Genomic DNA, 21,824 nt, shown 5'->3' on the forward strand with positions numbered 1-21,824 from the left:
AAGAAATCTAATTTTGTGATCTGCAAAAGAGAGGAATCTTGACCAAATATGTTAAATGGTACCAACTCATTTCCCATGACATTGCTTGATATTTCATTATTATTTACCTGTTTAAAAAAATTTGTGACTGTCAGGGTAGCTGGCCGAAAGTTGGTGTAGTTACAGGCATCGTCCCCAAGGTTCATCCGTTCCAATGTTCTCTTTTTGCGGTCTGTCCACGTGCCCTTTCGCTCTAGAAACAAAGCAATTGTAAAATGACAATTTATTTCTCTATCGATCTATTACTACTGAACATGGAACATCTCAGCGCAGGAATAGGCCATATGGCCCGCAATATCTGTGCTGAACATAATGGCAAGTTAAATTAATCTCCTCTGCCTGCTCATGATCCATACCCTTCCACTCTTTGCATATCTGTGTACCATCCAAAAGCCTCTTAAATGCCACTGTGGAATCTGTCTCCACCACTACCCTTGGCAGGATGTTTCAGACACCCACTGTCCGTATAGAAAACATGCCCTGCTCATCTCCTTTAAACTTTGCCCATTACACCGTAAAGCTTTGCCCTCTCGTCTTTGATATTTCCACCATGGGAGAAAGGGTGACTGTCTACTCTATCCATGACTCCCATCATTTAATATACATATGCTCCCAAAATTATGTAAGGGGTATGCCAAGCGGATGTCAGATGTCATGCATGTCGGAAGACCACGGGGGAGCCTCCGCGGGAACAGCTGACTTTCTTGTGGAAATGGCCACATGCGACAGCGGTAGCGCACTGCTTCCGAGATGCGCAACTTGGAAATATAGCAGCGTGCTTAAAGAATAGATTATGTAAGTGTGAGTTTACACAAGTCGAGGAGTGCCTGTTGTTCTATCAGGTCTCCCCTCGGCTTCCGATGCTCCAGAGAAAACAATCCAACTTTTACTGCAAATTCATTCCCTTCATCAAATATCAAATGTTTAATGGGAGCAGTGATAAAAACTGTGTGGATTGTGCCAGAGCTAGCTATTTATTTGGAACTATCAAATTCTTTCCCCACACAATTTTCAAACATATGATCATTCTTTTAAAGTAACAGTGCATGTTTGATTAATTCTCTCTTCAATGAGACAATTCCAGATTTGGTCAAGTACCTTTGAGGAAGGTTCTGATGTGGTCCCATATCACAAAGAATATTGGACACAAATTACTGGAGTAACTCGGAGCTGTACAGTGGCGCAGCGGTAGATTTGCTGCCTTTGATTTGAGACCCTGATTTGATCCCGACTACCGATGCCGTCTACATGGAGTTTGTACCCTCTCCCCGTGACCATGTGGGTTTTCTCTGAAATCTTCAGTTGCCTTCCACACTTCAAAGATGTACAGGTATGTAGGTTAATTGACTTGGTATATGTGTAAATTGTCCCCAGTGTGAGTAGGATAGTGCAGTCTCGGTGGGCCGAAGGGCCTGTTTCCGCATTGTATCTCTAACCTAACTGAACTCAGCCGGTCAGGCAGCGACTTTGGTGAAAATGAATAGATGGCGTTTTGGGTCAAGACGTCAGAGTTACTCGAGCATTTTGTGTCTATTTTCGGTGCAAACAACTTTACTGGTTTGGATCTCACCATTTTCTGAATCAGAGGAGTCACGTTCCAGGCTCCCGGCACTGCTCACTATGTTCATGAGGTGGATTGCGGTCCAGGCAAAGGGCATTCGGAATTTGCCCAATTTGTTGCAAAAATGTTCTGCTTGATTCTTCAATTTCTCCACCTTCTCCTTGTGCTACGGGCAGAGATACAAACAAGGAAAAGAGTGTTTGTTAATAGTTCTCTATCAACCCGGGGAAAGGGGGAGGAGGAAGAAAATCGGGCCTCCATAAAGGGGACAGTGGAGGCATCAATAGGCCTGACTATGGGTGGACATGGGGATGGGAACTGGACTTTGTGCCTTCCCTCATAATGAGAATCATTGTGCGGGGATGTTTTTTATGTTTAAATTTCTTTATTACTGTTATGTTGTATTCTTTTTTTATGAGCTGCAATGGCAATACGCATTTCACTACACCAATTGGTGTATGTGACTAATAAAGAACCTTTGAACAAGAGAAAAAGAACAAGCAAAGACTGACAGAGAGCTGGAAGGATAACTATTTTACAAAGCACTAAGTTCTTGGAAATATCTCATATAGAGTGGTTATGTGCTATCAGGTTAAAGGCATATCTGCTACATGCACGTCAAATATCATGAAAAAGCTTCTGGTTTGTAGCTGAAGAAGGAATATTGTCTGGGGCACTGGAGGAACTCACTGTTCCATCTAACTTATGTCATGGCATCTTTCATGTCCAGTTGTCCTAATAGAGCAGGCCAATGGTGTGGGGACCACTGACACTGCCGCAGCACCCCATCAGTTTTACACCAGACTGGGTCTTGGTCACCGATCCCTTCTCAGAGACAAAAGCTGCAGACAGTGTGATATGGGCAATGTCTATAACATTAAGGTGAGCATTTAGTAACTATCCACATAATTGTAGCAAGCATTATAATAGGAAAACACAGCAGTGGAACATTAGTTTATGCTGTAGTTCATGACGTTCATTGTTAAGACTTTTTATTCAGCAAAGAAACAATTGTATTAAAGTAACACGTAACGCCTCATAGATACCATCATAGGTTTACAAGAATGATCCCAGGAATGAGTGGGTTAACATATGTTGGGCATTTGCCTGTACTCGTTGGAGTTTAGAAGAATGAGAGGTGGACCTCATTGAAACATACCAAATAGTGAAAGGTTTGGATAGAGTGGGTGTTTCCACTAGTGGGAGAGGTCATAGACTCAGACTTAAAGGATGTTCCTTTAGGAAGGAGATAAGGAGGAATGTCTTTAGTCGGAGGGTGGTGAATCTGTGGAATTCTTTAACACAGAAGGCTGCGGAGGCCGTTAATGGATATTTTTAAGGCAGAGATAGATTCTTGGTTAGTAAGGGTGTCAGGAGTTATGGGAAGAAGGCAGGAGAATGGGGTTATGAAAGGGAGAGATAGATCAGCCATGATTGAATGGCAGAGCAGACTTGATGGGCCGAATGGCCTAATTCTGCTCCTGGAACTTATGATACTGGATACAGAGATTTTCAGAGTGAACAATTACACAGGTAGTTTCCCTCCTCACCTTCGTGGAATCAGATTCCTTCATAACCATGTAGGGTTCAGCACATTCCCCAATGTCACCCTGCTGCAGAACCTTTTCAAGCTGCAATGGAAAGAAGCATCACATACAAAATGAACAAGTCTGGATTAAATGCACCAAGTCTAGCCATGTCAATGAGCATGAAAATCCATTCATGGTCAGTGCGCTGAGTTCAAATACACATCTGAACAGGGATTAACAAACGAAGACAGGGAAGCTCAGTTCTTACCTTAATTACAAGGAATATGTCAGTAGAAGGATACGTTATGGAGAAGATGGTGGACCTGGCCAATGTGGAGATAGCAGCATGGGGATTATGAGGGCGGAGAAGACCTTTTATTTGGTCAGAATTCAAATCAAAGTAGAAGTTCTCAGAAATCTACAGTGAATGGCAAGAATAAAGCAATTAGTTTGATCAAAATAATTTGAGTAGCTACATAGCTTAAAACTCTAAAGTGGTTTTAATCCTCCATATAATAATGCAGATGATTTTTATTTATCATTGACATTGGGATATGGGGCACAACAGCACGATATTCTTGATGAAAGCTCAGATCTGCTCTAATGACTAGCACGTCTCAAACTTCCTCTGGGAACCTGAGATTGTGATGGTTACAAATTCAGTGCCCACATTTGAGAAGACATTGGCATCTCCACTGCACTGACCTCTGGTAATTCAATACAGAAGAGGCCGTTTGTGCTTATAGGTGAAGGAAACAAGCCCACAACAATGATTTGAAAAGTGAGTGATGCCGGCCAATTTTTATCCCTAAACTAACCCCTAAATGTAGATTAACTAGGAATGATCTCTTTGCTAGTTTGGAGAACCTGCTGTGGTGCTACCTGGCTGCCATAATTGCAACACCACAGCTGCAACCGTATTTCATTGACTGAAAAGCATATGACACATTCATATGTGCTGGAAGGAACTGTAGATGCTGGTTTACACCGAAGATAGACACAAAATGCTGGAGTAACTCAGCGGGTCAGGCAGCATCTCTGAACTCTGGAGAAAAGGAATAGGTGACATTTCAGGATGAGACCCTTCTTCAGACTGACGCATGTCTATGGCACATGCATATTTTTTGGTCACTCTGCTGTAGGAGTGATGACATTAAGGTGGAAAGAGTGCAGAAAAAATTTATGAGGATATTGCCAGCACTTGAGAGGCTAGGCTATAGGGAGAGGTTGGCCAGGCCAGGGCTTTATTCCTTGGAGTGCAGGAGGCTGAGGTGTGATCTTATAGAGGTGTATAAAATCATGAGGGGGATAGATAGGGTGAATGCACAAAGTCTTTTTAAGGGAATCAAAATCAAGAGGAGATATGTTTAAGGTGAGAGGGAGAAGATTTAATACTAACCTGAGGGCAAACATTTCAACTCAGAGGGTGGCAGATATATGGAACAAGCTGCCAGAGGAGGTAGTTGAGGCAGATACGATAACAGCATTTAAAAGACACTTGGACAGATATGGACAGAAAAGGTTGAGAGGGATATGGATCAAATGCGGGCACATGAGCAACTTAGAAGGGGCATCTTGGTCAGCATGGATGAGTTGGGCCAAATGTCACAAATCTCTTATGAGCCTGTTAAACAGCACTTGTTATGGGATCTGTAGTCTGATAATAGACAAATACCTCCAGCCTTTAGTTGCTGATGAGAAAGTAGCAACAGCAAGGGCAGGTACAGGAAGGATTGGGTTTAGATAACACGAACAGAGAAAGGGTGATCAATATCCTCCTGAACAATTATTTGTCTACAATTTACAGAGAACCGGGAACATTTGTAAAGGCAATTATAAGAATAAATAACGATGTGTGTTCCCTTTTTTGTAAATACTTTTACGTCCTCCTCCTTCATAAAGAGATTCTTTTTTCCAACAGCATCAATTCCACCAAATAACATCTGTATTCAATAAACATTACAAAATATAAATGAAGGATTTTACTTTGGGTCACTAACCTTCTTCTTTTCCTTCACATCATACAAGGCCAAAACTCCAAATATCGGCTCAATTTCAATTTCAAACCTTTGTAAAAAAAAAAAGAGCAGAAAACAGAAATCAGTGGTAGAAGTAGCATCAGTTCCTGCTGTCTGCAATCCTGGTGTGATATTCACGAGTAAGGATCTACCATCGATTTTATGGCACCCTTGCCTTGCCAATGCTATCCATTTGCCGGACCAACAGACTTGGGGAGGGGGGTGCGAGATACCGGCTCGCAGTCGGCCCCAAAAGTCAGCTAAAGGTACCAAATCTGGCGGCTCTAGACGGGCCAGAGTTGCAGAGCGCCGGCTGCAGGCGGCAAATTCGACCCGTCGATCGGTCGCGGAAGTCCCGATGTGGTCAAGATTGGCTGCCTCACCTAGCCTAGGCACCACACTTTCAGGGGTACGTCCGGGGGGGTATTACAAATGCGCTCGGTGGCCAATGGTGGCACAGCAGTAGAGTTGCTGCCTTATTGTGCTTTCAGCACCGGAGACCCGGGTTCAATCCCGTCTACGGGTGCTGTCTGTACTAATTTTGTACATTCTCCCCGTGGGTTTCCTCCCACACTCCAAAGACATACAGGTTTGTGGGCTAACTGCTTTGGTATAAATGTAAATTGTCCCATGTGTGTGTAGGATAATGTTAATATACGGGGGTCGGCGCGGACTCCGTGGGCCGAAGAACCTGTTTCTGTGCTGTATCTCTAAAACTACAACTAAAACTAAAGAGTGCTCTCTAATTTTATCCTTATTAATGGCAAGACCGCCAGTTGACTGACTATGGGACTGAGTTCACTTCTTCTTCTTCTTGCGTATGGCGTGCACAGCCTAAAGTTGTAGGACAACTTGTTCTATTTGATCTTATTCGATTGTGCACACCGGGTTGATTGCATTTGTCGAAACAGGGCGGACCACGTGAAGGTTGCAATCTCCCACCCCGGACTGAGTTCACTGATAGCAATCAACAATGTGCAGGCACCCACTATCCAAGTTTAGAGACAATGCTTGCACAATTAAATATCAGCTTACAATTAAACTGTAGATGAACAACAGAAAAGCGGCAAAACATATACAGTAGTTTCTGCCACAATATTTCAAAGATATTTGGACAGGTACGAGGATAGGAGAGGTTTAGAGGGATATGGGCCAAACGCAGGCAGGTAGGGCTAGTGTAGATGTGGCATATTGGTCGGTGTGGGCAAGTTGGGCTGAAGGGCCCGTTTCCACACTGTATGACCCTATATAAATATCAATGGAAAAAACAGAACTATAAATTGTAGTGAGAGATATGCAGAATTTGGTTGAACTCGGAATGAAATATTACTAAATACAATGTTAGCTCTACCCAAACTTGTGATTTATTTGTCCATGGGTTAATATGGATTGTCCCATTTCCGTTCAACACTTTGTTGGGAGAAGTTACATTTTCTCAAGAGGTATTTACTCACTTCAACGACAGACACTTTACAAGAACTCTTTGCCCAAAATGTTCTTTCGGGACTTCAGGAATAGAGGATCGTTCTACAGCTTCATCCTGCCAGGAGAAAAAATATAATCAGTTAAGAAATCCTGTAAACTGGTGTGTTAACTTTCTTCATAAATTAACAAGGATTAATCTGGAAAGCTAATATATTATTTCATGATGGCTGGAACCATTTTCCATTTCCTATTTGTAAGTTTTCTTCAGATACTGAAGCCAGCACTGACCATCAATAAAATGCCCAGAGTGGAGGTTGATCAGCTGGCAAGTTTCTAGACTTGGCACACCTGCTGACAAGCCCATTCTGTTAGCGCTTAGACTGGTTCAATACCTACGGCTTCCATGTCAACAGGAGAAATCTTATTTCAGAGCAGAACAGTCAGGACAGGGGATAATGGAGAGTTATTAAGATCAGGGGTGCCTGCTTGTGTAATTCATCCTCGGGCTAGCCCTTGACCGATTTTCAGTTCAGTTCAGTTTAGTATATTGTCATGTGTATCAAGGTACAGTGAAACGTTTTTGTTGCATGCTTTCCAGTCAGCAAAGGCAATACATGATTACAATCGAGCCATTACAGTGTACATGTATCTACATGATAAGGAAATAACATATCGTGCAAGGTAAAGCAGGCAAAGTCTGATCAAGAATAGTTCGAGGGTCACCAATGAGGTAGATAGTAGTTCAAGACTGCTCTCTGGTTGTGGTAGGATGATTCAGTTGCCTGATAACAGCTGGGAAGAAACTGCCCCTGAACCCGGGTCTCTGGCGCTGTGAGGCAGCAACTCTACTGTTGAGCCACTGTGCCAGCCCATAGGTATCAGGAACATTACAAGGCACATAATCATATTCATAACACACAAAGTGGCAGCTCTTACTCTATCCAGTATATTAAACCTTACCATCACAGATTATTCTGGTGACTAAAATAAATTGCAATGGGTATTTCCCATTTAATGGGATAATTATATCGCACAACTTTTCGAGAACAGGAAGGGTGTCAACTAGCTCCAGGGTGTGACTGGCTCCAGGTAACTTTGAATCTACGTTGAGAGTTATAATCAGTGACCGGAGCTCAGTGGAATAAATAGAACCATTTGCATTATAATAATTCACACTCGGCATAAACAGTCTTAAGAGATATCAGGGGTAACTTTGATTCTTTTTGGCAGAATAATCCTCAGTTAACCATATAACCATATAACAATTACAGCACGGAAACAGGCCATCTCGACCCTTCTAGTCCGTGCCGAACACGTATTTTCCCCTAGTCCCATATACCTGCGCTCAGACCATAACCCTCCATTCTTTTCCCGTCCATATAACTATCCAATTTATTTTTAAATTATAAAAACGAACCTGCCTCCACCACCTTCACTGGAAGCTCATTCCACACAGCCACCACTCTCTGAGTAAAGACGTTCCCCCTCATGTTACCCCTAAACTTCTGTCCGTTCATTCTCAAATCATGTCCCCTTGTTTGAATCTTCCCTACTCTCAGTGGGAAAAGCTTTATTTTATGTTTTATTTATTTTATAAAGTTTTATTTTATCGGAATCTCAATCCTATTGGCTAAATTATAGTTTAACATACTGGGTGTAATTGTCATGTCTGTGGGTGGTTGTTGTTGAGGAGGGTGGTTAGGATCATGCATCAAATAAATAATATTGACACAGTTGCACACTAGGTGGCATCAAAGCTCCCACTATTAAGGTTCTGTTAAAGGTGATTTGAGGGCATCAAAGCCCTTCAATTTTTTGTAAAATGGCAGAATTGCATTATCTCAAGATGTTGCCAGCAGGAGATTCGTCTCCTGTTAGGGTCTTCCATGCTGGACAGGTCGAAGGGTAGAGGCGAGACGAAGAGCGATGCACTGGTCCTCCAGGTTAGAGGTTGAGCACAGGGCTAACAAACCTGTCCCGTAAAACAAATATGTTACGGAAACAGCAACTGAAGGAATCAACACTACTGAGTGGAGGACCTTCGTTGCTGCCCTACATGCCAGGAGGCATAATAGGCAGTAAGTAAGTAAGTAAGTACAAGTAAATGATAAGCCACATGTTTGTGATTACACAGGTGCTTCACATTATCACCTCCCTCCCCACCCCAGAGAAAGTTATTTACCTCATCTGGAGGTGGGAAGAGTGCCAGCACTTCCCCGTGTCGGTTTTCTTTCCTCTGCTCCCCATTGCGCTTGTCCACTTCATCAATGGCCGTACGATCCAGAAGGCTGGGCAACAGCGAGTCGGCGGTGGAGTTCTTCAGGTCAAAGATACTGGAGGCCCAACTCCCCCTCGGCGTGTCATCCAGAGACACCGATCGCCGCTTCAACTCATCCTACCGAAGAAGAGGTAGTCAGTTACTTGCAGCTTTCGTTAAGAAACATTCCCCATTTGTTCCTACAGTCCAGCAGCACTTGCAATCCAAGGAAGCAGATGTTGTCAAGCTGGAAAGGGTACAGAGAAGATTTACGCAGATGTTGCCAGGACAAGAGGGTCTGAGCTATAGGGGGAGGTTGAGTAGGCTGGGACTATATTCCCTGGAACACAGGAGGATGAGGAGTGATCTTGTAGAGGTGTATAAAACCATGAGAGGAATAGATCGGATAGATGCACAGTTCTTGCCCAGAGTAGGTGTATTGAGAACCAGAGGACAAAGGTTTAAGGTGAAGGGGAAAAGATTTAATAGGAATCTGAGGGGTAACCTTTTCCACACAGTAGGTGATGAGCGTATGGAACAAGCTGCCAGAGGACGTAGTTGAGGCTGGGACTATCCCAACGTTTAAGAAGCAGGTAGACATATACTGTTCATGGATAGGACAGGTTTGGAAGGATATGGACCAAACGCGGGTATGTAGGACGAGTGTACATGTTGGCCGGTGTGGGTAAGTTGGGCCGAAGGGCCCGTTACCACGCTGTATCTATTACTCTATGGGTGAAATAAAAAGCAGGTAAACTCAGCACTGTGAGAAAAGGAAATGTTAACATTTTAGGCATTGATGCTACAAATCATAAAATATAATGCAGGCCATTCTGATAAATTGCACCAGGACCAACTCTTTTAAGAAGCGTGGTGGGTGAATATACAATGAACACGAGTGCATGGTCTGCTATGCTGGGTGGCTGGATCATGGTGGTGCAGGCAAGGTGAGCGGTGCGGCTTCAACAGGGTCCACAGTGCCAGAGTAACTCAGCGGGGCAGGCAGCATCCACGGAGAAAATGGAGAATCGGGTCGAAACCCTTCTTCAGACTGATGGGGGGGGGGGGGGCTAAAAAGACAAATTAATTAAGCAATGAAAGTGAGAGGTAAAACAAAATTAATAGGAATCTGAGGGGCAACTTTTTCCACACAGAAGATGATGGGTATATGGAACAAGCTGCCAGAAAGAGTAGTTGTAGTAGATTCCACCACAACATTTAATATACTGTAGGACAAGATAGGAAAGGTTTAGAGTGATGTGGGCCAAATGCAGATTAATGGGACTAGTTTAGATCTAGTTGGCATGGACATGTCAAACAGGAAAGTTTATTTCCATGCTGTATGACTCTATCTGTAACTATTCAGTGAAGTCCAGAGCCTTACACATTCTTTACTGTATATCTGCTTCTCCTTTGAAACCTTTGCTTCAGCTATTCACTCTGTTCCTTTACTTTAAATGTGCATGATACTAGACCCACACATGGTTTACATGGTTCATTGCATTTATATCTGAAAAATCTGCATGAGAATTGAAAAACTGAGCCTTTTGTGTTGGTATGGTTCAGACAGGAAACCTGTCATCAGATGAGAACCATTGCAATGTTTCTTGAGGAACACTGAAACAACATGAAGACCAAAGTGAGGAGACGGGCCCCGACCCAAAACATCTCCTATCCATGTTCATTAGGGTTGTTGCCTGACCTACTGAGTCACTCCAGCAGGCGGCATGGTGGCGCAACCGTAAAGTTGCTACCTCATAGCGCCAGAAACCCGGGTTCGATCCTGACCTCGGATGCCATCTGTACGGAGTTTGTATGTTCTCCCTGTGACAACGTAGGTTTCGTCCCAGTACTCTGGTTGCTCCCACATTCCAAAGATGTGCATGTTTGTCGGTTAATTGGCTTCTGTAAATTGTCCCTAGTGTGTAGGATAGTGTTAGTGTGCAGGGATCGCTGGTCAGCGCGGACTCAGTGGGCTGAAGGGCCTGTTCCCACGCTGTATCTCAAAAGTCTAAAGTCACTCTGTGCCATTTTGTGTGTTAGCCAGCATATACAGTCCTATGGTTCCACAACATGAACACCAACCTGATCATCTTGGGCACCTCGTTCATCGACAACTTCATCAGTCTCAAAGATCTGCTTGGGCAGGCCCCGTTGTCTCTCACGCTGCTTATCTATCGTGCTGACGCTAAATGCAGTGCTCAGCTTTTGATGCCTGTTTCCAAAATACAAATCAAAGATGAGGTTACAACTGTAAGCACGAGATGCTGAAACGATCGGGGGTGGCACTCAGAACTCCACATGCTGTCAGTATCGACACTGAAAGCCAAAGGCCCTATTTACTGTTTTGTACCATTGTGTCATCAAGGGTTGAATAAGAGAGGAACTGTGATACGACTGCATGAAGACTCTATTACAGAATAATTCAGCAAAGAGCTCAATCCACTTACATTGCCAGTTACAGACCAACGCTGCAGGCTCTGACCACAGCTTAAAAACTACTCACAAAAGATAAAAAGACTGCCAATCAATGTATAAAAATGAAACATGGAGAAAGGTTGTTGGCAGACCCACTTGTCAAATATTTAGAACGCTAAAATTCTGAACTTACTGAAGAAAATGTTACACAAGTAGTTTTTATTTTAAAATCAACAATGTCAGCTTTAACTGGAAGATCAGAAACAGTGGCTTGGCGCTCAATATACAATATGTATCTTTGGGTTGCAAAACAGTAAACAGACGGACCTCTATATAGCGGACGAAATGTGTAAGAGGAACTGCACATGCTGGTTTAAACTGCAGACACAAAAAGCTTGAGTAACTCAGTGGGACAAGGGTCTCAACCCAAAACGCACCCTTTCTTTCGCTCCAGAGATGCTGCCTGTTCCGCGGAGTTACTCCAGCTATTTGTGTCTATCTTCTATATAGCGGATGTCGGTTATAGCGGACTGAGGCTCCCATTGCACCACCCACCACTACCGACAACTCGACTTAACAGGGAACTGAATCTTCCTACCACAACCAGAGAACAGTGCTGAACTACTATCTACCTCTTTGGTGACCCAAGGACTATCCTTGATCAGACTTTGCTGGCTTTACCTTGCATTAAACGTTATTCCCTTATCATGTATCTATACACCGTAAACGGATCGATTGTAATCATGTATTGTCTTTCTGCTGACTGCTAACAAAAGCTTTTCACTGTACCTTGGTAGACGCGACAATAAACTAAATGAACTACCACCAGTTACCCAATGAGCTGACTCTATCTGGCAGGAGGTTCCGGTCACGCCAGCGCAGAGCGCGAGCATCGTGAAGGTGGCGTGAGTACCGGTCTCATCCCCGGCGGACCCCATGTGTGGCTCCCCAGCCCACAAATTCCCACTTGCTTAACACCCCCCTCTCAAATGCCACATTCCTTCCCTCTTCCCTCCCTTTAATTTTACCCCCCTCACTCGGTTACAGTGGACAGTCAGTAATAACGGACACCATCCTCCCCCCCCCCCACCGCCCCACCGCCATGATACATTGAACACTCGCTATAAAGTATTTCAGATTCCCAATATCCTACTATTTGTAGACGTGATTCCCACATCAGCTGAACAAGTGTTTTTTAGTTGAGATTGAAGGGGAGAGAACAAAATTAAAGACCTTTGTTCTTAAATTAACATGCATAGCTTTACAATAGTGCGCATTTGATTTGCAGTATATTATACAGATACAAAAAAAGTGATCCCAATCCTTGTAGGTATGTTGCAAAGCCTACCTGAAGCGTCGCTGAAAATCTGTCGCTGCAGGTGTGCGCGATTTTGGCGCCGTTTAGAGGGGGGCGGGTATAAAACGCGATTTTCTCTAGGCTGTTCAAATCGAAGATGTTCAGCCTAGTTAATTATTAACGAAAAATCGCTGGAAGACCCCGTCGCAAAAGCTATTATTAGTTTTAAAGGCCTCGTATAATAGTTATAGTAGTTTAAAAATCAATCTCTAAACCCGCGAACAACGGCAGCTGTCAGGGTCTCGTAGAGCAAACAACTGAAGGTAGGCTGCATATTTTTACATTAAAAAGGGCTTCTTAAGATCCATTTATACAAAGTTTAATATTGCGAGTAGCTCATTTTGGGCCCATTATATCCCGCAGTATTTTTCTCGGCATTTGAGGGCACAAATCTTCCGCAATGTGAACGTTCTAAACCAGCGCGTTCACAGGATCCCGCTAGAAAGCTGATTTAAAATGGACTTTAATTTACAGCAATTGAACACTAAATTCCTTCCATTTGGCCTATAAATTAATGTAAATGAGATTTAAAAATCATGTTTTATTGTGAATTATTTATGAATATTATTTGGACACAAGCTATTTAAAAATGTTAATCATTTATTAAGAAATGGATAGATGTTTAGATCTAGTAATTGAAGTTTGAAATTAGCTACACTTGGGTAACTAACTAATTATATGCTTTAATTTCAGGTCATCCAAGTAAGATTATTTTATATTTGTTTCAGAATGGTTCAATCTACGATAACTGAAAATTTCATTCAGTTCTCTTAATTTTTAAGAAAGTTATGGGCTTTTGACTGCACACGATCACAGCTTTTTTGTTATGTCCATAGAAAATCAATAGGGAACAAGATGCTAATTTCCGAGTATGAAAATGGCCATAACTTTTTAAATATTTGAGATATGAAAGTGAATTAGGTGTCAAATTAAACTTCTTTTTATGCTTTATCTGATGGGATAAATTACAGACTTGATTTTTTAAATCTCAAAATTTTGTAACATTGCTAATCCTTGTATCTCGCTTCCCTTTCCCCTAACTCTCAGTCTGAAGAATGGTCTCGATCGAAACATCACCTATTCCTTTTCTCCAGAGATGATGTTGAGTTACTCCAGCTTTCTGTGTCTATCTTCGCCTCAAACTATCAAAGCTCCATTTATTCTGAGATTCTAAGCACCTTTTTGAATATTGCATCCTTTTCCGCTCCATGCCTGGACTAATTTTCACCTTGGTTTTTTCTACCTGAATATTAAATGTCTAGCTCGATACTGTATCTCACAGCTGCTGCATATCGCCCTTGGGTAAAACAAACAGTTCTGCAATAAATGAACAGAGCAGGCCGAACCAACGATAAGATTTACAAAGAGAAACCACAATAAACCCACTTTCTGTGAACAATGACCCAGTCTTCGGTGTAGATCTGCACAGCATCTCTTACTCGAGGGTCCGCTCCCCTGCAAGAGAAAGAATGAAGTAATTCATGAAAATTCAACAGCTACAGACCTCTTTCCTTTGTTAAAAAACAATCCACTGCAATATTGGTCCAATTTAACTAAAATTATGGGGTCTTCTCTCAACAGATACTTTAATCTTTCATCCGTATCCAAGAGGCCAGTATTTGAATCCTGGCCACCCAGCTGGGAGCAGTATAGCTCTGCATCTAATTTACCTAACAGGATCTGTTGGGATTGCCATCCTGGAAGAAATAAGATTGTGCAAGTGTATCACAGAATTTTGCTTATGTCAATAACTATTTTTTTCTATATAACGACTTTAATGTAATTAATATCCCAAGGCACCCCAGGAGCAGTGACAAACAAAATTTCACACTAAGACAGGCAATCAAAAGCTTCATCAAAGAAGTAGGTTTCAAAGAGCACTCTTTGAAGGTGAGTCTGAAGAAGGGTCTCGACACGAAACGCCACCTATTCCTTCGCTCCATAGATGCTGCCTCACCCGCTGAGTTTCTCCAGCATTTTTGTCTACTTTCGATTTTTACAGCATCTGCAGTTCTTTCTTAAACACTTTGAAGGAGCATGTGGGTGAGGCAGTGTAGTTGCAAATAATCAAATAATGATAGGTAGACACAAATGCTGGAGAAACTCAGCGGGTGCAGCAGCCCGAAACGTTGCTGATTTCCTTCGCTCCATAGATGCTGCTGCACCCGCTGAGATTCTCCAGCATTTTTGTGTACTTTAGATTTTCCAGCATCTGCAGTTCCTTCTTAAACATCAAATAATGATAAACAGCTTGTCAGTATGGAAGAGTGCTAAAATCTAAGGGATCAGAGAAGGTTATAGTTGGAGAGCAGAGAAACATATGCCAGGTTGCTACTGTGGTGAGACTGAGATGTTCCCGACAAGGATAAGAATAAACCTAACCATCTGGCCTCCACACTTATGCTGGGCTCCTACTGTTGATTGGTCAAGTGGCAAGGACAACAGGTATGGAAAATCTGTGCTCCTATGTCCTCATGCTGAGCAAAGTGGACCTGAGATAGCGAAAGAGTAGCTTTTGTTTCTACATGTTGTTACTGCATGACCCAGGTCAGATCCACTGATGTGTGCAAATACTCACAATTCCTCTGGGACTCCGGGTTCGATGGTGCGACATTCTCGTGGCTCGTACGCTACTTCAATATCGTCTGCGGGAAACTCAAGCAGCTCTCGGAGTGGGCCTGGTTCTGGAGCAGGGGGATGTGATGTCAGGTATTCCTCAAAATCCACAGGCTCCACCACTTCAGAAAGGGGTACCTAGAATGGGTCATAATAAATTACTGTGGCAAAAGGAACATTCAATAGTGCTGTATGAACTATCCATAAGTACGTAAGTGATAGGAGCAGAATTAGGCCATCAAGTCTGCTCTGCCATTTAATCATGGCTGATCTATCTTCCCCTCTCAACTCCATCCATAAGTTCATGTGAAGCGAGCAGAATTAGGCCATTCGGCCCATCAAGTCTACTCCACCATTCAATAATGGCCGATCTATCTCACCCCCCCAACCCCATTCTCCTGTCTTCATCCCATAACCTCTGACACATGTACTAATCAAGAATCTATCTATCTCTGCCTTAAATATATCCATTGACTTGACCTCCACAGCCTTCTGTGGCAATAAATTCCACAGATTCACCATCCTTTGACTAAAGAGATTCCTCCTCATCTCCTTCCTAAAGGAACATTCTTTTATTCTGAGGCTATGCGGATGAAGCTATCATCCAGTGGTGATAAAAGAAAAATAAATTAATACAAAGCTAACTTACAACTAACGTGGCAATGAAATATACTCTTGTTCTTGATAGTCAGGATTAAAGGTTCAGCAGTAAGGCTCAGCCATGTTATGTAACAATGAGTGTAGCAGGGAACTGCAGATGATGGTTATACCAAAGATAGACACAAACTGTTGGAGTAACTCAGCAGGTTAGGCGGCATCTCTGGAGAAAAGGAATAGGTGACTTTTCGGGTTGAGACCCGTCTCCAATCTCGACCCGAAACGTCACCTATTCCTTTTCTCCAGCGATGCTGCCTGTTCCTGCTGTGTTACTCCAACATTTTGTGTCTATCTTTATGTAACAATGCAATGGCTCAAGAGGAGCCTGCTGCTCATTTGTTACCATGTACTAAAGGCCTCTAGTTATCGGTGTTTCACTTTTGATAGAAACCACCCCATCAGTGTGCCTGCCATGGGATTCAACATTCATTACGTCTGAGGGAATCATACGTGCAATCTCTGTGAAGTTCTGCGGCATGTGCCAAGCTGATTACAGTCACACTCCTTCTCCCATGGTCGCTATCAACAACAGACATGAGCTGTATACATTAACATTTCCCTGCAGAAATGATCACTATTACCACTTTCTCATTACAAAGGCACAAAGTGCTGGAGTAACTCAGTGGGTACATTCCAGGAGAACATGGATAAGTGATGTTCACAAAATTGAAGATAAAAATATTGACTAATTTAGGAGATTAACTAACTTATCAGGAGGAGGGCTTTAACAATGCATTATTTTTATGTACAACTTAGAAACAATACACAATGCATTTCGTTGTCTCTGTACTGTACACTGACAATGACAATTAAAATTGAATCTGAATCTGAATCATATATGTAGTGCTGTCCCACTTACTCCAGCATGTTGTGTGTCTATCTACAGAATCATATATGTACGCTTGCTGATATCACAAAAAGTATTGACACTCTCACCAGTATAGAAGGAGGCATAGAATAACAAGGGAGACTCGAATAGAAACCTGGAGATATATTCTTTTGATTGATAAAATATATGACAAATAGTTGTCAATATAGTTCAGAATTGCTTGAAAAGTGATTGAATGATTCAGGAAACTGTTTGCTTATAAGTTCATAAGGGCACCACTTGTATACACAGATTATTAAAATGTAATGACCCTGTCTGGCGACAGTAATGCAGGGTTTTGACCTGAAATATCAACCATTGTCCCCCCCCCCCCCCCCCTCCCTCAATGATGCTGCTCAACCAACTGATTTCCTTCAGTAGATCGCTTGTTGCATTAAAATAATACTGGTCAGGTTAAAAAAAAAACTTAAAGATTAATGGAATGCAAGCCTTTACTTTTAAAAGGATGAGAATGCAAAGGGGTAGTAGAGGATACACCACACCAGCAGAAAACATTGGCTAGTGAATATATTAGTGCTGAAAGTTGTTCTGGGCATCAAATCCAAGGAAGGATATATTGGCCTTAATGGAAACAGGGTCTAGGTATCTAATCCCGTTTCTCTAGGTGATGAAAACATGGGTTGAGATCAAAAAGATACCAATGAGGTTGCTGGTTCAATCACACGTTCTCTTTTGTGTAGTAAAGAACTGCAGATGCTGGTTTAAATCGAAGGTAGACACAAAATGCTGGAGTAATTCAGCGGGACAGAAGTCAAGACAGAGTCTGAAGAAGGGTCTTGACCTGAAACATCACCCATTTCTTCTCTCCAGAGATGCTGCCTGTCCCGCTGAGTTGCTTCAGCATTTTGCGTACACATTCTCTTATAATCTCTGTTACAGAGGCAACTGAGAAACAGGAGCAAACTCCGAACAAAGCAGATGAAACAAAGGTTTCATATTGAATATAATGCTCATTAGCTGGAGATGTACTTAATTGGAGACCTGACTGCTATGTCCAAGAGCTTCAAGAGGAGAGCATGAATTTTCATTGGAATTTTTTCAATATCAACCTAACTGATCCTATCATTCAATTAACCTTAATGTCCATAAACTAGAACACCTTGACTGAGGATGCGATAGATCCAGAGATAAATGAGCCAAGGATTCCACAGCGATTAGATTAATGTGCTTAGATTTCTGTGCAAATGGATCATCTATTAGGTGTAAAGTAAAGAATGCTGGCTCCAAAATACCTTCTGAAAGCAATTAGGCCAAACAAGATAGTCCAGTGCAGAAGAGCAACAAGAACTGTACAGCAAACTACAAGCTTGTGGAATAGCAAAAATGGAAATTCAATCAATATCCAAAGCATGTCAACCAGACATACTGTTTTTTTCAATTCTTTTTTCCGTCTGACTTAAGGAAAATAAAAAAAGGCATGGTTCCTGGGTCACGATGGAATGCAACAAAACAACATTTTACTCCAAGACACATGGAGGACGGAGGGAATTAAAACAACAGCAAGGAACTTGTGGGTTTCATTTCTTAGATACTGGGCTTTCATCTCTAGGTTCTGGAGTCAACCTAACCCAAAAAATGTGGAGGACAAAAATAAATCTCATCTTTGTACTGGCAATAAAGCATTTGCGGGAAATGAGTTAGACTAGATTTATACTGATGGAAAAGAACCAAACTTGTCATGTCATTCAGCATTAATAATCTCAACATTTAGATGCACTAATCACTGTACTGACTTGATTGGGAATGGTTTTCATGACACAGGAAAGAAAGTCTTCAACAGAAGGTAAAAGGATACGGGAGGAATAATAGATATTAAATAACAGAATGCAACCACAGGCAAAAACAGTTTGGCATAAAACTAAGTTCAAACAAGCGTTCTGTTTTGATAATTTAGACTACCCCCAATTTGTTAATGTAATGTGTAAGAAGGAACTGTAGATGCTGGTTTACACCGAAGAGAAACACAAAATGCTGGAGTAACTCAGCGGGACAGGAAGCATCTCTGGATGTGACCCGAAACGTCACCCTTTGTTAATGTAATGGTTTGCAACATTTGCAATCATAACAGACTTTCTCTGAACTTACGCAGGCAACTAGCCTAACATATCCACAGCAGAAGATCCAGCAAGGTTCTGGGTTAAAATGGAAGGATTTAATTTCATGTTCCATGTGATTTATTGCACAAACATCGGGTCACGGTGCTTACTGTTACATTATCGTATTGGTACACCTCTTGCTATCAAAAGAATTTCCTCCAATTTTTCTTTCTCCGTAGCAACTATCTCTTGTCCTACCATCAATCTGATTTAGCTTTGTATCACATTGACAGGGATATGTTGGAACAGCTGTGTACTTACCAACTGATGGGAGCCACTGCGTTTCTTGGACAGCTGCGGCGAGCTGCTATATTGGCCGGATACTTGCTTCCTGACTTCAGCTGCCACAGTCCTGCAAAATAATGAAAATTTGCTTGAATACACTAAAATCTGACAACTGTGAACACGGCAAAATCAGAACTCACTGAGCCAACACTAATGGGGCGGCATGTTGGCTCATCGGTAGAGTTGCTGCCTTGCAGCGTTAGATACCCGGGTTCGATCCTGACTACAGATGCTGTCTATACCGAGTTTGCACGTTCTGCCTGTGATTTGTGAGAGGTTTCTCTGGGTGCTCCGGTTTCCTCCCACACTACAAAGACGTACAGGTTTGTAGGCTAATTGGCTTGGTAAACATAGTAAATTGCTCCTAGTATGTAGGACAATGTTAAAGCCCTGTCCCACGGTACGAGTTCATTCCAAGAGCTCTCCCGGGTTTGCCCTGATTCGAACTCGGAGATTTACGGTAATGGCCACTCGTCGGTACTCGGGGCTCTCGTGGACATTTTTCAACGTTGAAAAATCTTCATGAGTCTTCCCGTGCTTACCTGCCTTTAGCGAGTCTTCCCGAGTACCTGCCGTTAGCGTTGCGAGCCGCTAAGAGACGTCCCCGAGCTCCGACGTACCCACTACGTTCATTCTCCATGCTTACCACGAGTTTGATTTTTTTTAAACTCGAGAGAGCTCTTGGAATTAACTCGTACCGTGGGACAGGGCTATTAGTGTGTGGGGATCGCTGGTCTGTGCGGACTCGTTGGGCCGAAGGGCCTGTTTCTGCACTGTAGCTCAAGACTAAAATAAAAAAAACTAAACAATGGCAGACCACTTGACGATGATCCCAAAAAAAATTGACACACGAATCCAGAGCAGATTAATGAGCTCTTTATGAAGATCACTACATGCTTTGACTTTAATGGGCAAATAATTCAACTGCTAAAAACTAATGGGGCATCACGCCCTCAGAGACAGAGGAGCGTGCCTCTCCCTTTTACGATTAGCTGCTCGGAAGTATAAGGAAGTGCAGTAGTTAATGATCATCTTGCCTTTCCTTTCAAGCTGTCCTTGAAACAACTTTGTGAGAAGCACAATTACTGGCAGAGTCAGGTTGGCCTAAATGGTTGTGCAGTGAATGTTATGAAATCTCACTTCAGCAATTCTCCAGAGAATAGATATAAGGTACTCATTACATTTACAAACATCAAGGTCACAGCCACTTTTCCAACATGCAGGAGATAAAGCTTACAATAACAGCAGGAGAAAATCAAGGACGCCAATGTAGCTAGTGATTGACTCTAGCTTGTTTGTTACAGTTCTTGAATCTATCTTTTGAAGATATTACCTACAATATTTTATAGCTTCAAATGCAGAAGGTAAATAACCAGCAGGTGTCTCCTCTTAAATAGTTGACATCTTCTTGTTGAGTTTAGTTTAGAGATATAGCACAGAAACAGGCCCTTCGACACACCAAGTTTCCGTCAACCAGCGATCCCCGCACAATAACACTATCCTACACATAAGTGACAATGTACAATTTTACCAAGCCAATTAATCTCCAAATCTGTATGTCTTTGGATGGTGGGAGGAAACCGGAGCACCCGGCGAAAACCCACGTGGTCACAGAGAGAATGTACAAAACTCCATACAGACAGCAACCGCAGTCAGTATCAAACCCAGGTCTCTGCCGCTGTAAACAGCTACCACTGTGTCACCGTGCTGCATTCATAACAATTCTTCCTCTAACTCAATCAGAATTGCATAATGACTATGAAATCACTTATTTAGGACAAAAACAAATAAATTATAAGCCTAGCCGAAATACTATCTTGGAAATTCTCAAGTTACGGTCTCAATCAAGTCTCAGCCTCTTGAGTCTAATTTAAGTTTCGATTGAGATTGAAGTTTGGAAAGAATCCACATTTCCATTTCCTAGATGCATACTATTCAACATTTGTCACGGAGTGTCTTGTTTCTCAGCCTCTTTGCTTGTGTGAAGTTGCCGAGTTTTACAGAATTCAATGCATGATGGCAGCAATATCATGCCCATCTATGTATTCCTTTAGATCACAATGAATCCTATCTTGTACTCAAATCTAATCGACGCATTTTAGAACTAGAGATAGTGATTAGGAACTGGAGGCCAATTCAACAGGTCATATTTTTTACTGAATAAGAGTATTCAGCATACAAGGATTAAATATAAGACACGGTCACTATTATTAATTGCCCTAGGAAAGTACCAGCCAGTTTGTTCCATGTTTCTAATGTGTACTTTATTATCTATGAATCTCAAAAATACAGTAGACCCTTGTTATTACGTTCCATTTAATAATGGATTTTGATTACAGCGGACGGACTTACCGACCTGCACAGCTAGGCCGAAATGCCGAAGCCACCTCCAGCCCACACCTCCTCCCCGGCTACCTCCAGGCCGGGTTCCTGACGCCACCACTGGCCTGCACTGCCTCCCCGCTTGCTTCCAGTCCACGCCCACTGCCGCCAACACCACCGACCTTTACCTGCATTCTGGCGCCTGCGGGCCACAACTAATGACTCCGCCAATCCTCACCTCTCCCCTGTCGTCAGCAAGCCAAGGCGGTCAACTACCTAGATTCCCGGCCCAGTTCTGGACCGAGAGTCAGAAGAAGGGTCTTGACTTGCCTTCAAACATCACCTATCAATGTTC

The 21,824-nt window shown here is 42.5% G+C and overlaps 1 protein-coding gene across 5 annotated transcripts in view; it reads right to left on the minus strand.

Annotated features, from left to right (window-relative positions):
* LOC116991956 (dedicator of cytokinesis protein 7-like) overlaps positions 1–21,824 on the minus strand; it is a 142,573-nt gene that overhangs the window by 91,590 nt on the left and 29,159 nt on the right. For all 5 annotated transcript variants that reach the window (XM_033050972.1, XM_033050971.1, XM_033050970.1 and 2 more), the window contains exons 2-12: positions 19,124–19,214; positions 15,183–15,358; positions 13,991–14,059; positions 10,915–11,044; positions 8,755–8,967; positions 6,602–6,687; positions 5,130–5,196; positions 3,398–3,547; positions 3,151–3,231; positions 1,610–1,766; positions 108–232 (exon numbers count right to left, since the gene is read on the minus strand). In XM_033050972.1, the coding sequence (XP_032906863.1) occupies positions 108–232; positions 1,610–1,766; positions 3,151–3,231; positions 3,398–3,547; positions 5,130–5,196; positions 6,602–6,687; positions 8,755–8,967; positions 10,915–11,044; positions 13,991–14,059; positions 15,183–15,358; positions 19,124–19,214 (1,345 nt within the window). The remainder of the gene's footprint in view (positions 1–107; positions 233–1,609; positions 1,767–3,150; positions 3,232–3,397; positions 3,548–5,129; positions 5,197–6,601; positions 6,688–8,754; positions 8,968–10,914; positions 11,045–13,990; positions 14,060–15,182; positions 15,359–19,123; positions 19,215–21,824) is intronic.

This window comes from Amblyraja radiata, chromosome 35 (assembly GCF_010909765.2).
Source record: "Amblyraja radiata isolate CabotCenter1 chromosome 35, sAmbRad1.1.pri, whole genome shotgun sequence".
NCBI lineage: Eukaryota > Metazoa > Chordata > Chondrichthyes > Rajiformes > Rajidae > Amblyraja > Amblyraja radiata.